Genomic DNA, 14,833 nt, shown 5'->3' with positions numbered 1-14,833 from the left:
ACACAATACCCCATAATGACAAAGAAAAAACAGGTTTGATACATTTTGCAGATTTATTAAAAATAAAAACAGAAATACCTTATTTACATAAGTACTCGAACCCTATGCTATCTACAACTTGACTGGAGTCCACCTGTGGTAAATTTAATTGATTGGACATGATTTGGAAAGGCACACTATATATATATCTATATATCTATATAAAGCCCCACAGTTGACAGTGCATGTCAGAGCAAAAATCAAACCATGAGGTCGAAGGAATTGTCCGTTGAGCTCCGAGACAGGATTGTGTCGAGGCGCAGATCTGGGGAAGGGTACAAAAAAATTCTGCAGCATTGAAGGTCCCCAAGAACACAGTGGCCTCCATCATTCTTAAATGGAAGAAGTTTGGAACCACCAAGACTCTTCCTAGAGCTGTCCGCCTGGCCAAACTGAGCAATTGGGGGAGAAGAGCCTTGGTCAGGGAGGTGACCAAGAACCCGATGGTCACTCTGACAGAGCTCCAGAGTTCCTCTGTGGAGATGGAAGAAAATTCCAGAAGGACAATCATCTCTGCAGCACTCTACCAATCAGGCCTTTATGGTAGAGTGGCCAGATGGAAGCCACTCCTCAGTAAAAGGCAGAGATCGCTTGGAGTTTGCCAAAAGGCACCTAAAGGACTCTCAGACCATGAGAAACAAGATTCTCTGGTCTGATGAAACCAAGATTGAACTCTTTGGCCTGAATGCCAAGCGTCACGTCTGGAGGAAACCTGGCACCATCCCTACGGTGAAGCATGGTGGTGGCAACATCATGCTGTGGGGATGTTTTTCAGCACCAGGGACTGGGAGACTAGGATCGAGGGAATGATGAACGAAGCAAAGTACAGAGAGATCCTTGATGAAAACCTGCTCCAGAGTGCTCAGACTGGGGCAAAGGTTCACCTTCCAACAGGACAACGACCATAAGCACACAGCCAAGACAACGCAGGAGTGGCTTCGGGACAAGTCTCTGAATGTTTTTGAGTGGCCCAGCCAGAGCCCGTACTTGAACCCGATCGAACATCTCTGGAGAGACCTAAAATAGCTGTGCAGCGACGCTCCCCATCCAACCTGACAGAGCTTGAGAGGATCTGGAGAGAAGAATGGGAGAAACTCCCGGAATACAGGTGTGTCAAGCTTGTAGAGTCATATCCAAGACGACTGTAGGCTGGAATCGCTGCCAAAGGTGCTTCAACAAAATACTGAGGAAAGGGTCTGAATAATTACGTAGATGTGATATTACAGTTTTTTTTTGTCATTATGGGGTATTGTGTGTAGATTGATGAGGGGGGAAAACAATGTAATCAATTTTAGAATAAGGCTGTAACGTAACAAAATGTGGAAAAGGTAAAGGGGTCTGAATACTTTCTGAATGCACTGTAAGTATTTTAGATAAGTATTCAACCCCCTGAGTCAATACATGTTAGAATCACCTTTGGCAGAGATTACGGCTGTGAGTCTTTCTGGGTAAGTCTCCAAGAGCTTTGCACAGCTGGATTGTACAATATTTGCACATTATCCTTTTAAATATTCTTCAAGCTCTATCAAGTTGGTTGTTGATCATTGCTAGACAGACATTTACAAGTCTTGCCGTAGATTTTCAAGACGATTTAAGTCAAAACTGTAACTAGGCCACTCAGGAACATTTAATGTCAACTTGGTAAGTGACTGCAGTGTATATATTATCCTAGTGAAAGGTGCATTTGTCTCCCAGTGTCTGTTGATTTCACCTGTGCTTAGCGCTATTCTGTTTCTTTTTATTCTAAAAATCTCCCTAGTCCTTGCCGATGACAAGCATATCCATAACATAATTCAGCCACCACCATGCTTAAAAATATGAAGAGTGGTACTCAGTGATGTGTTGGATTTGCCCCAAACATATAACTTTTTATTAAGTACATGAAGTTCATTTCTTTGCCACATCTTTTGCAGTCTTACATAAGTGCCTTATTGCAAACAGAATGCATGTTTTGGAATATTTTTGTAACTGTATTAAAGTCACCACTGGCCTCATGCTGAAATTCCTGAGCGGTTTCCTTCCTCTCTGGCAACTAAGTTAAGAAAGACGCCTATGTCTTTGTAGTGACCGGGTGTATTGATACAGCATCCAAAGTGTAATTAATAACTAACTGGTCTTTGTAGTTGAATCTGTGTTTGAAATTCACTGCTCGCTTGAGGGACCTTACAGATAATTGTATGTGTTGGGTACAGAGATGAGGCAACCAGTCAAATTCATATTAAACAGTATTTTTTGTCCACCTGGACAAAAGAAACACCTATGTGAGAATGCTGTTCATTGACTACAGCTCAACGTTCAACACCACAGTGCCCACAAAGCTCATCACTAAGCTAAGGACCCTGGGACTAAACACCTCCCTATGCAACTGGATCCTGGACATTTACATTTACATTTACGTCATTTAGCAGACGCTCATCCTGACGGGCCGCCCCCAGGTGGTAAGGGTAGGTAACAACACATCTGCCACGCAGATCCTCAACACTGGGGCCCCTTGGGGGTGTGTACTTTTTCCCCTCCTGTACTCCCTGTTTACCCACAACTGCATGGCCAAGCAGGACTCCAACACCATCATTAAGTTTGCTGACGACACAACAGCCTGATCACCGACAATTATTTGAGAACAAGTTCTCATTGACAACTGCGACCTGGCCAAAATAAAGCAAAGCAGTGCGACACAAACAACAACACAGAGTTACACATGGAATAAACAAACATGCAGTCAATAATACAATAGAAAAGGTCTATATACAGTGTGTGCAAATAAGGTAGGAAAGGGAGGTAAGGCAATAAATAGGCCATAGTGGCGAAATAATTACAATATAGCAATTAAACACTGGAGTGATAGATGTGCAGAAGATGAGTGTGCAAGTAGAGATATTAGGGTGCAAAGGAGCAAAATAAATAAAATAAATAACAGTATTGGGATAAGGTAGTTGGATGGGCTATTTACAGACGGGCTATGTACAGGTGCAGTGATCTGTGAGCTGCTCTGACAGCTGGTGCTTAAAGTTAGGGAGGGAGATATGAGTCTCCAGCTTCAGTGATTTTTGCAGCTCGTTCCAGTCATTGGCAGCAGAGAACTGGAAGGAAAGGCGGCCAAAGGAGGAATTGGCTTTGGGGGTGACCAGTGAGATATACCTGCTGGAGCGCGTGCTACGGGTGGGTGCTGCTATGGTGACCAGTGAGCTGAGATAAGGCGGGGCTTTACCTAGCAAAGACTTACAGATGACTTGGAGTTAGTGGGTTTGGCGACGAGCACGAAGCGAGGGCCAGCCAACGAGAGCATACAGGTCGCAGTGGTGGGTAGTATATGGGGCTTTGGTGACAAAACGGATGGCAATGTGATAGACTGCATCCAATTTGCTGAGTAGAGTGGTGGAGGCTATTTTGTAAATGACATCGCCGAAGTCGAGGATCGGTAGGATGGTCAGTTTTACGAGGGTATGTTTGGCAGCATGAGTGAAGGATGCTTTGTTGCGAAATAGGAAGCCGATTCTAGATTTAATTTTGGATAGGAGATGCTTAAAACTTCTTACGGATACGTGGGACGGTAGAGTCCCACCTGGCCAACATCCGGTGAAATGGCAGAGCGCCAAATTCAAATTAAATTACTATAAATATTAAACTTTCATGAAATCACAAGTGCAATACATCGAAATAAAGCTTAACTTGTTGTTAATCCAGCCAAGGTGTCAGATTTCAAAAAGGCTTTACGGCGAAAGCAAACCATGCAATTATCTGAAGACAGCGTACAGCACACAAATGCATAACAAATCATTTTCAACCAGGGAGTTGTGACACAAAAGTCAGAAATAGCGATATAATATATGCCTTACCTTTGAAGATCTTCTTCTGTTGGCACTCCAAAAGGTCCCAGTCATATTACAAATGTTCCTTTTGTTCAATAAATTCCTTCTTTATATCCATAAAAACTCAATTTAGCTGGCGCGTTTCAGTCAATAATCCACTCGGTTTCCCTCCTTCAAAATGCATACAAAATGAATCCCAAAAGTTACCAACAAACTTATCCAAACAAATCCATCAACGTTTATAATCAATCCTTAGGTACCCTAATACACAAATAAACAATCAAATTTAAGACAGAGAATCGTTATTGTCTTTACCGGAGATAAACAAAAAGAACGCGCTCTCTCGGCCATACGCTTGGAAACACTACAGCCAAAATGGGAGCCACTTAGAAACACTACAACTTCTCCCTTATTTTTCCAAAAACCAGCCTGAAACTCATTCTAAATACTGTTGACATCTAGTGGAAGCCCTAGGAACTGCAATCGGGGACGATTTCGCCCTATTATAAAAGTGCCAGGCATTGAAATCAGTGGTATGCTGAAATATTTTAATTTTTTTATGGTTTGTCCTCGGGGTTTCACCTGCCATTTCGGTTCTGTTATACTCACAGAGATTATTTTAACAGTTTCAGAAACGTTAGAGTGTTTTCTATCCAAATCTACCAATTATATGCATATCCTAGCTTCTGGGCCTGAGTAGCAGGCAGTTTACTTTGGGCACGCTTTTCATCCGGATGTCAAAATACCGCCCCCTATCCCAAAGATGTTAATGTGAGTCTGGAAGGAGAGTTTACAGTCTAACCAGACACCTAGGTATTTGTAGTTGTCCACATATTCTAAGTCAGAACCGTCCAGAGTAGTGATGCTGGACGGGCGGGCAGGTGTGGGCAGCGATTGGTTGAAGAGCATGCATTTAGTTTTACTTGCATTTAAGAGCAGTTGGAGGCCACGGAAAGAGAGTTGTATTGCATTGAAGCTCGTCTGGAGGTTAGATAACACAGTGTCCAAAGAGGGGCCAGAAGTATACAAAATGGTGTCGTCTGCGTAGAGGTGGATCAGAGAATCACCAGCAGCAAGAGCGACATCATTTATGTATACAGAGAAAAGAGTCGGCCCGAGAATTTAACCCTGTGGCACCCCCATAGAGACTGCCAGAGGTCCGGACAACAGGCCCTCCGATTTGACACACTGAACTCTGTCTGAGAAGTAGTTGGTGAACCAGGCGAGGCAGTCATTTGAGAAACCAAGGCTATTGAGTCTGCCGATAAGAATGTGGTGATTGACAGTCGAAAGCCTTGGCCAGGTCGATGAATACAGCTGCACAGTATTGTCTCTTATCAATGGCGGTTATGATATCGTTTAGGACCTTGAGTGTGGATGAGGTGCACCCATGACCAGCTCGGAAACCAGATTGCATAGCGGAGAAGGTACGGTGGGATTCGAAATGGTCGGTGATCTGTTTGTTAACTTGGCTTTCGAAGACTTTAGAAAGGATAGATATAGGTCTGTAACAGTTTGGGTCTAGAGTGTCTCCCCCTTTGAAGAGGGGGATGACCGCGGCAGCTTTCCAATCTTTGGGGATCTCAGACGATATGAAAGAGAGGTTGAACAATTTAGTAATAGGGGTTGCAACAATTTTGGTGGATAATTTTAGAAAGAGAGGGTCCAGATTGTCTAGCCCGGCTGATTTGTAGGGGTCCAGATTTTGCAGCTCTTTCAGAACATCAGCTGGGTGAAAGAGAAATGGGGGAGGCTTGGGCAAGTTGCTGTGGGGGTTGCAGGGCTGTTGACCAGGGTAGGGGTAGCCAGGTGGAAAGCAAGGCCAGCCGTAGAAGAATGATGAGGCAGCCTATAGGGAGGAGGTCAGAGACCTGGCAGTGTGGTGTCAGCAAAACAACCTCTCACACAACGTCAACAAAACAAAGGAGATGATTGTGGAGAGGGTGGTGCGGTCTGCACAATGCATCATCAGGGGCAAAATACTTGCCCTCCAGGACACCTACAGCACCCGATGTCACAGGAAGGCCAAAAAGATCATCAAGGACAACAACCACCCGAGCCACTGCCTGTTCACCCCGCTACCATCCAGAAGACGAGGTCAGTACAGGTGCATCAAGGCTGGGACTGAAAGACTTAAAAACACCTTCTTTCTCAAGGCCATGAGACTGTTAAACATCCATCACTAACACAGAAAGGCTGCTGCCTACATACAGACTTCAAATTATTGGCCACCCTAACAAATGGATCACTAGTCACTATTAATGCCACTTTAATAATGATGTTTACACATCTTGCACTACTCATCCCAGATGTATATACTGTATTTTATACCATCTATTGCATCTCGTCTATGCCGGTCGGTCATGGCCCATCCATTATTTATATGTACATATTCTTATTCCATCTCTTTACTTAGATTTGTGTGTATTAGGTAGTTGTTATGGAACTGTTAGATTACTTGTTATATATTGCTGCACTGTCCGAACTAGAAGCACAAGCATTTCGCTACACTCACAATAACATCTGCTAACCATGTGTGTGTGACCAATTTATTTGATTTGATATAGCTTTGTTATTGTTATTTTATTGTGGGTTTTTTTAAACTTGAGTTCATTTAGCAAATATTTTCTTAACTCTATTTCTTGAACTGCATTGTTGGTTAAGGGCTTGTAAGTAAGCATTTCACGATAAGGTCCATACCGGTTGTATTCAACGTATGTGACAAATACACTTTGATTTGAGTGGGTCCATGCAACTTACGTGACTTGTTAAGCGCATTCTTACTCTTCAACTTATTTAGGCTTGCCATAACAAAGGGGTTGAATACTTATACTAATTTCAGCCTTTTATTTATTATTAATTTGTAAAAATGTCTACAAACATAATTCCACTTTGATATTATTAGGTATTGTGCGTAGGCCAGTGACACAAAATCTCTATTTAATCTATTTTAAATTCAGGCTGTAACACAACAAAATGTGGAAAAAGTCAAGGGGTGTGAATACTTTCAGAAGGCACTGTAATTAGGAAAGCGCTTGTCCCATCATAGCCTGTATTAAACCTTTTTACAACTGATTAATCACGTCATACCATATAAGGTCTGGAGTTTTACCTGGTTAGGTTATCAGATCAAGAAAAACGACGGGCCCCAGCAAAATAATTCACCACACCACTCTGGGACCTGTGGTGCCACCTCTGGTAGAATTGCAGGAAAGTAACTTCAGAACTAAAATGTGTCTCTCCACCGTGAAGTGGGGGGCCACTAAAATGTTTTGCTGTGAGGTGGGGGGCCCCCAAACTAAATCTCACTTAGGGCCCCCAAAAGGCTAAAGTTGGCCCTGACTAAGGGTAAATAGCAGGAGGATAAAGAACATACCTTGTCTATAGATTTCCTGCTGAGTAGACAGGCAAACTGGAGGCAGACTTCATTGACCGGTGTCATTTGAGCCATTTCTATTATTGTGTCTGAAAGGGTACACTATTCCTTATAGTGCATCACTTTTGACTAGGGCCCCATAGAAAATAGATTACCATTTTTGACACAGACAAAATGAATAGTTGAATTCCTTCAACATGTGACCCTTGAAAAGTATTGTGAAACATTTGAACGTTGTTCAAAACCACAATCTCAACATCTGTTCTGGACTGTCTCTGTTTTTATACTTCTGTCATGATTTCTAGTTGCTCAATGTTTTTATTTTTATGCTGACATCTCAATTTTTTTTTAAAAATAAATCTTTAAAAAGGGCATTTTATATACATTTCGCGCTTAATATTGTTGTGTGCTCAGAAACCTGTTAATGCATGATATTTATTGCTGTGTGAAATCCATATGTATAAATCTGAAGGTGAATACATTGGTTCATAGCAACGTGACTAATTTAATAGCATAAGTTTTTCAGATACCATATACAAATACTTGCCGTCTTTGCAAAATAAGACTGGATTAAAGCAAGGCATTACACAAGCTCATGGTAGTCTAAGAGCGAGGAGATTGTAACACGGTCACAGAACTTGTGGCATAATAACGATGATATAAGAATGACAAAATTACATAAAGCCAGACTGTCTTACCAGACTACATCACACAGTCACAACCAGGGCCAATAAACTATCTCACAAACTATCTCAGAGTAGGAATACTGATCTAGGATCAGTTTAGCCTTTTAGACCATAATGAATAAGAGAAGGACCTAATCCTAGATCAGCACTCCTAGTCTGAGATGCTTTACAGTATAAATACAGGCTCAGAACTGACAACAAACACTTAGAATCTTGACATAATCTTCTTTGTAAGGTGACACAGCTAGCACACAGTAAAGTTCAGAGATGGGACCCACACAGTATGATCAACATATGACAGATCTGACTGTCTTTCCCTTTCTGCTTCCACTAAAGTGGTGGTGAGACAAAGTATCTGTCCCAAATGGCACACTATTCCCTATATAGGGCATTACTTTTGACTAGAATCCTATGGGTCCTGGTCAAAAGTTGTGCACTCAATAGGGTGCCATTTGGAATGCACACAAAGACTCAAGCAAAGAAATGCAACCGTATCTGTCATTGCATAGACAAGCAAAGCCCAGAAAAATAAAAGAACAAACAAAAATATAATTTTATCTGGTATCCTGCACCAGAGATATGTGCATCGGCAATTCACCACTATATGGGAAAAAATACCACTTTGCGCTTCCATTCATAGTTCAATTTACATTTCAGAATTGAGCCTGACCTATTACAAAAAAACTGTTTTCTGTACTTTCAAAAGAACAGGACTTTGGGATTGCAGCCTAAACAACTGCAACATTTGGTTTTAGATCATTCGAGCTGTGTGTGTCCATGGGATGAACTTATGAAGTGAATCCTTCTCCCACTTCCTCTTCCATCATCTCCATCTCTTCCTCCTCCTCTTCCTCTTGTCTGAAGGAGGCTCCGGAGGGGTTGGAGTGGCTCGAGTGGCCGATGTCCAGCACCTGCAGATTGGTCAGGTGTTTGAAGGAGCTCTCCTTCACAGAGTGGGCTAACAGATGGTTGAACCTGAGAGGGAGACAGAGCAGAGGGCCGGGAGGCTGAGGTCAGTAGACAGACTCGCAATATGTGATGATGACTGAGCAGACGCTTGAGTTTGATGTGTAAACCAGCACAGCAAGAGCTGCTAACTGATAGGATGTTGTGCTTAGAATCTGAACCAGCATATTATAAGACCCAATCTGATGTGGATATTGTCCTGTAAGGAACAACGCAACATGTGCTGTAATCAAATCAAACGCTGAGATTCAGTAACGCAGCCAATTAGAGTGCCTGTATACTATTCTTTCCATGACTCATCAGTTTGCCTTCCATTCAAAGTTCTATTGAGTTAGTAAGCACCCTGATACTCCCTATACTGCGTCAAGGGGAAATAAGGCCATGTTATCCGAATCAAGCCAATTTTCCACTGTCTTCAGAATGGGCTCATCTATGCGTGAGTGTCAGTGAATCCAACCCATCTTAGTTTGTAATTCACTCACTCTCTGACCCAGACACTCACGCATGTGCGGGCACACTCACATACGCACACACGTTTATATCACACACTCAATGTAAACAGATGCATGCATAGGCTACACAGACTCAAACAGATGTGCACACACTCACACACAAATCCACCTCCCCTCCTCCACTGAGGCCATGCAGCATTCCAGATTGGCTGTAATTGGCTCAGGCCAGCAGCTCCCAGATGTGGAGGGGTGGTGGAAAAACAAGCGTTTCTAACTGCTGTGATACTGCAGCAGCTGCTGAGGCTGAGCCCACAGCATGAAGAAACCAACAGGCCAGACAGACAGAGTGGGCAGGATGGGGTCAGGATCTGTAAAGTTCATTATCCGATAAAGCATCAATTAGACTCCTCAAAACCAAACCGACAAAAACTCATGGCAGCATCCCAACAGTCTTGGATGGTTTACATTCCAAACTGACCACTGGCCAAACTGACCTGAAAAGTCTACATGTAAGAAAAAAAATGAATATGATGGAAACTGATACTAACCTAGCTACATATACTAGTAAATATTCAGATCAGTGGTAGCAAAAGGAAAGGATACAAGTATATGAGGTGACACGGATTTTGCTGGTTTAGAGTGTTGGGACCCAGCCCGCCCTGCAGACAAAGAAGAGGTCAGAAGAGGACAGGACGAAGGAAACTAAGAGAAAACAACTTGGCAGAGCCAAGCTGTTTTAGTTGGAAATCCAATCATTGACTTAATTTAATTAATAGGAAAAGCCGTGGAGCATCAACAAGCCAAGAAACAGATCTAGACACAGCGGGGAATATCCCTAAAACTTTACCACCATGGGTTCTGTTCTGTTATATATTCCTCCTTCCAAGAGAGGAAAACAGCCAAGAATGTCGACACAAAGGAAACCATGACTTTAACTTTGTAAAATACCTGATTCATTGAAATAATTTACATTTCATAACCTAACCAGATAATTATGAGAGTTAATTTCAATCCAAGAACACATGATGGGAAATACACATAGTGTATCTGTGTAAGGGATTGTAATGCGTACAGTCAGCGCAGAAGTAGAGCAGAAAGACAACTTATTCCATCATCAGCTCCCTCCTCTGCATCCGTTACATAACAGTCTCCTCAGCACAGCGCAGCACACACAGACACACACTCACGTACGCGCGCACACACAAACAAACAAACACAAACAGCACAGCAGAGCAGAGTAGGTCGGAACCAAACAGAAAATAAACTTAAGTAAGGATAGAGAGGGAACTATCAACCAAATATCTGTCAGATATTGGCACCCTATTCCCTGTATAGTGCACTATTCAGTAGGGCTCTGGTCAAAAGTAATGCACTATATAGTAAATTGGGTGCCATTGGAGGCAGCCTGGGACTCAGTGGACTAGGGGATATGTGGCTCTGTCTTAGATTTGGCATCAATCAATAGGACTTTGTCACACACTCACAACAGAAGATGAATGGGGTGATTGTAGGAGCTGAGTAGAAGGCCAGAAATGTCTCATTCAGAAACAATGCTACAGACATGAATGGAACAGTGAACAGGAGAGTGTTCTGCTGGATCTAGGAGTTAATGGGGAGGGGCAGGAGTTGAATGACGGTTTAATTACTGTTCTATAATAACATAAGTGAGAGTGCGTGTATATACTGGTTTGAGATAGTGTATTCGTTCATATATGTACTGTAAGTGATTGGTACTCACAATTGAATTTGGTACGCACATGAGCTGTGGGTTTGAACCAAGAAATGGGTTCAGTTCAGTGTGTGTGTGTGTGTGTGTGTGTGTGTGTGTTTCTGAGTGTGCGTTCGTTCATTTGTGTCCAGTCTCTCACCGTAGGAAGATGCCCTTGATGTTTGGAGTGCCCTCAAAGGCGGTGGCGGGGACAGTGCTGATGTGGTTGGACTGCAGGTACAGGTACTCCAGAGACTCAGGCAGGTCAGATGGAACATGGGACAACTGGTTACTGGACAGGTCCAACGTCTGGAGGAACACATCAATCAAATCAATCACAGCATTTATAAAGCCCTCTTTACACCATTAGAGTGCTAACCAACAGGTCCAACAAATGAAGGACAGCGCCAGCAGCCAGCTTTATCACACAGAAAACCTGTAGGTGTTACTTGTTTCACCCCCCCCCCCCCCCCCCTTCCCCCACCCAGACCCAGTCTCACCGTCAGAGCGCTGAGCTCCATCCATGCTCCCTGGTAGATGGAGTTGAGTCTAAGCTGGTTGTGGCTGAGATTGATGTCCCTGAGCTTGGTCATGCCCTGCAGCGCCCCTTCTGGTATGGAGTTCAGCTGGTTGTCCTTCACCCGGAGGACCTGCAGGGAGCGGGGCAGGCCCAACGGCAGGAAGTGGAGGGCGTTCCCTGACAGATCCAAGGTTACCAGTAGACGCAGCTTTCTGAAGGCTGGATGATTATCAACATGGTCTCATTACAATATGTAAAAATAGAATAATTAGATACAAAAAACATTGTAGTTATATGTAGTTAGAACTTTACTGCGTCATACAGCAGGCCCAAATATAGATTTTCATATAGGGCTCCCGAATGGCACAGCGGTCTAAGGCACTGCATCTCAGTGCTAGAGGCGTCACTACAGACCCTGGTTCGATTCTAGGCTGTATCACAAATGGCCGTGATTGGAGTCTCATAGGGTGGCGCACAATTGGCCCAGTGTTGTCCGGGTTAGGATTTGGCCGGGGTAGGCCGTCATTTTAAATAAGAATTTGTTCTTAACTGACTTGCCTAGTTAAATAAAAAAAAATATAGACAGAAGTACTTAACAGTTCATCACAAACATGATATGTGTGACACCCTGACCATAGAGAGCCTTTTTATTCTCTATTTTGGTTAGGTCGGGGTGTGACTAGGGGGGGTGTTCTAGTCTAGGTTATTTATTTCTATGTTGGCCTGGTATGGTTCCCAATCAGAGGCAGCTGTTTATCATTGTCTCTGATTGGGGATCATATTTAAGCAGCCGTTTTCCCCACTGTGTTTTGTGGGATCTTGTTTCTGTGTAGTTGACTATGATCACTGCTTGAGCGTCACATATCGTCTATTCTTTGTTGTTTTGTGCGTTTCACTTAAATAAAATATGTGGAACCCAGATCACGCTGCGCTTTGGTCCGAGTATGCTTCCAACGACGATTGTGACAATATGTGTGCAAGAGCCACATCACCAACAAACCAACATGGTCCAAACACACCAAGACAGTCGTGAAGAGGGCACGACAACGCCTATTCCCCTTCATGAGACTGAAAAGATTTGGCATGGGTCCTCAGATCCTCAAAAGGTTCTACAGCTGCAACATCGAGAGCATCCTGACTGGTTGCATCACCGCCTGGTATGGCAACTGCTCAGCCTCTGACCGGAAGGCACTACAGAGGGTAGTGCGCATGGCCCAGTACATCACTGGGGCCAAGCTTCCTGCCACCCAGGACCTCTATACCAGGCGGTGTCAGAGGAAGGCCATACAAATTGCCAAAGACTCCAGCCACCCTAGTCATAGACTGTTCTCTCTGCTACCGCACGGCAAGTGGTACCGGAGCGCCAAGTCTAGGTCCAAAAGGCTTCTTAACAGCTTCTACCACCAAGCCATAAGACTCCTGAACAGCTAATCAAATGGCTCTCCGGACTATTTGCATTGTCCCCCTGCTCCTACTCTCTGTTTATTATCTATGCATAGTCACTTTACCTCTACCTACATGTACATATTACCGCAATTACCTTGACTAACCTTGTTCTTGTATATATGTGCCCTTTGTTCACCATGGTGCAGTCGATTATTGTTACAATGTCCGTTGGTGCGTGTGAGTACCTGTGCTGTGTGTTTTGGCTTTCGTGCCATTGTGGATTGCGCAAATGATTACGGGTCTTGTCCCGTGGGTTAATCATTGGGCGCTTGTGTTATTTATTCGAGGTACTCCTCACTCTTTTGTCTTGGGTTTCTACCCTGTGTTTGTATAGTGTTTGTTTGGTCTTCGTACCCGTGCCTTTACACGGCACGCTGTAATTTGGGTAATATATTAAAAAAAATATTACTCATTCCTGTGCCTGTCTCCCGAATCATTCATACCAGCGTGACACCACATATAGTTCTACTGTAGATGTACAGTATTCATGTAGATGACAGCAGAGCAAAGTACAACACAATACAACAAAACACAATACAACAAAACATTTCCATATACTCCATATGTGGTTCAGTCTACCTTCTCTGTGTAGCTTGGGGCTGGTGAGGCGGTTGTAACTGAGGTTGAGCTCGGTCAGGGAATAGAGAAAGACCAAGTCGTTGCGTTCAATCACGTTGATAGTGTTGTGAAGCAGCATGAGAATCTTGGCTCGGCGGGGCAGAGCCCTGGGGACACGCTCCAGCTGGTTGTTGTACATGTGGAGGGTGTGTAGCTTCTTCAGGCCCTGTGGGGAAGAGAAAACTCTTTATGTGAACATTGTCATGTAATTCTAATGGCATTTCATAGCACATTTTAGATTTCTCATTGCTCATTTAACAGACAAAAAGATAATCATAATCATGGCGTCAAAACAATTGAGCCCAGATCAGGCTTTATATTTCGAATATTTTTCGTGGTCCTTCAAGCCGTGTACACCTGTAGTGATTCAACTATCCCCAGTATGTCCTATAGCCCTCTATATAAGATTGAAGTATCCCAAGTATCCTGCAGCGCCTACCTGGAATGCAGCATGGTGTATGGATTGGGAGTGGAGCTGGTTGTTGTGCAGCAGTAGGTACTCAAGTTTACGACAGGCTGTGAGAGCATCGCCAGGGATACTGTGGATACTGTTCCTCTCCAGGTGTAGCAATATCAGACCCCGGGGCAGACCGTGAGGAACCACACTCAGGTTGTTGTTGGACAGGTCCAGGTACTCCAGACTGGTCAACTGGCTGAGAGAGGAGAGGAGAGGAGAGGAGAGGAGAGGAGAGGAGAGGAGAGGAGAGGAGAGGAGAGGAGAGGAGAGGAGAGGAGAGGAGAGGAGAGGAGAGGAGAGGAGAGGAGAGGAGAGGGGGTGACATTATATTTGAAACAGGAGATGTGAAGTTAGGTCATCACTTTATCTTTAAGCGTCATCTTATCTTTCCATGAATAGACAAATCTCCCTTTTCTCTCCCATTTTGACATTTTCTCAGAATGAACCAGTTCAACCAAATCTCTCACCACTGGCTTCTCTCTCTCTTCTCTCTCTCTCACTCACTCACACCACTTTATTCTCTCACATTCTCTCGCTGAACTGAACATGAGATCAATATTCATACATCGAAAGTAACAAGTGGACACTCAACTCACCATTCCCTTATGTACCTTCTCAGAGTTTGCCGTGTTGCCAAGTCTATAGGTCTTTGTTTTGAATTGATGCACTCTGTAATAACCATTGACACATAACGGGCAACAGTGATAGCGTTCAACCTTGGATATATCGAATCAACTGCACTCAGGTGGAGTGACT

General features: G+C 43.6%; 1 protein-coding gene across 1 annotated transcript in view; it reads right to left on the bottom strand.

Annotated features, from left to right (window-relative positions):
• Window positions 1–7,709: 7,709 nt before the first annotated feature.
• The window catches only part of LOC106584060 (podocan), a 31,751-nt gene continuing 24,627 nt past the window's right edge, over window positions 7,710–14,833 (bottom strand). The window contains exons 8-12 of the mRNA XM_082967916.1: window positions 14,060–14,273; window positions 13,582–13,786; window positions 11,537–11,775; window positions 11,197–11,345; window positions 7,710–8,885 (exon numbers count right to left, since the gene is read on the bottom strand). Of these exons, the coding sequence (XP_082824042.1) occupies window positions 8,699–8,885; window positions 11,197–11,345; window positions 11,537–11,775; window positions 13,582–13,786; window positions 14,060–14,273 (994 nt within the window). The 3' untranslated portion in view covers window positions 7,710–8,698. The remainder of the gene's footprint in view (window positions 8,886–11,196; window positions 11,346–11,536; window positions 11,776–13,581; window positions 13,787–14,059; window positions 14,274–14,833) is intronic.

This window comes from Salmo salar, chromosome 23 (assembly GCF_965601325.2).
Source record: "Salmo salar chromosome 23, fSalSal1, whole genome shotgun sequence".
NCBI classification, from domain to species: domain Eukaryota; kingdom Metazoa; phylum Chordata; class Actinopteri; order Salmoniformes; family Salmonidae; genus Salmo; species Salmo salar.
This window is presented reverse-complemented; position numbering and strand designations above follow the sequence as displayed.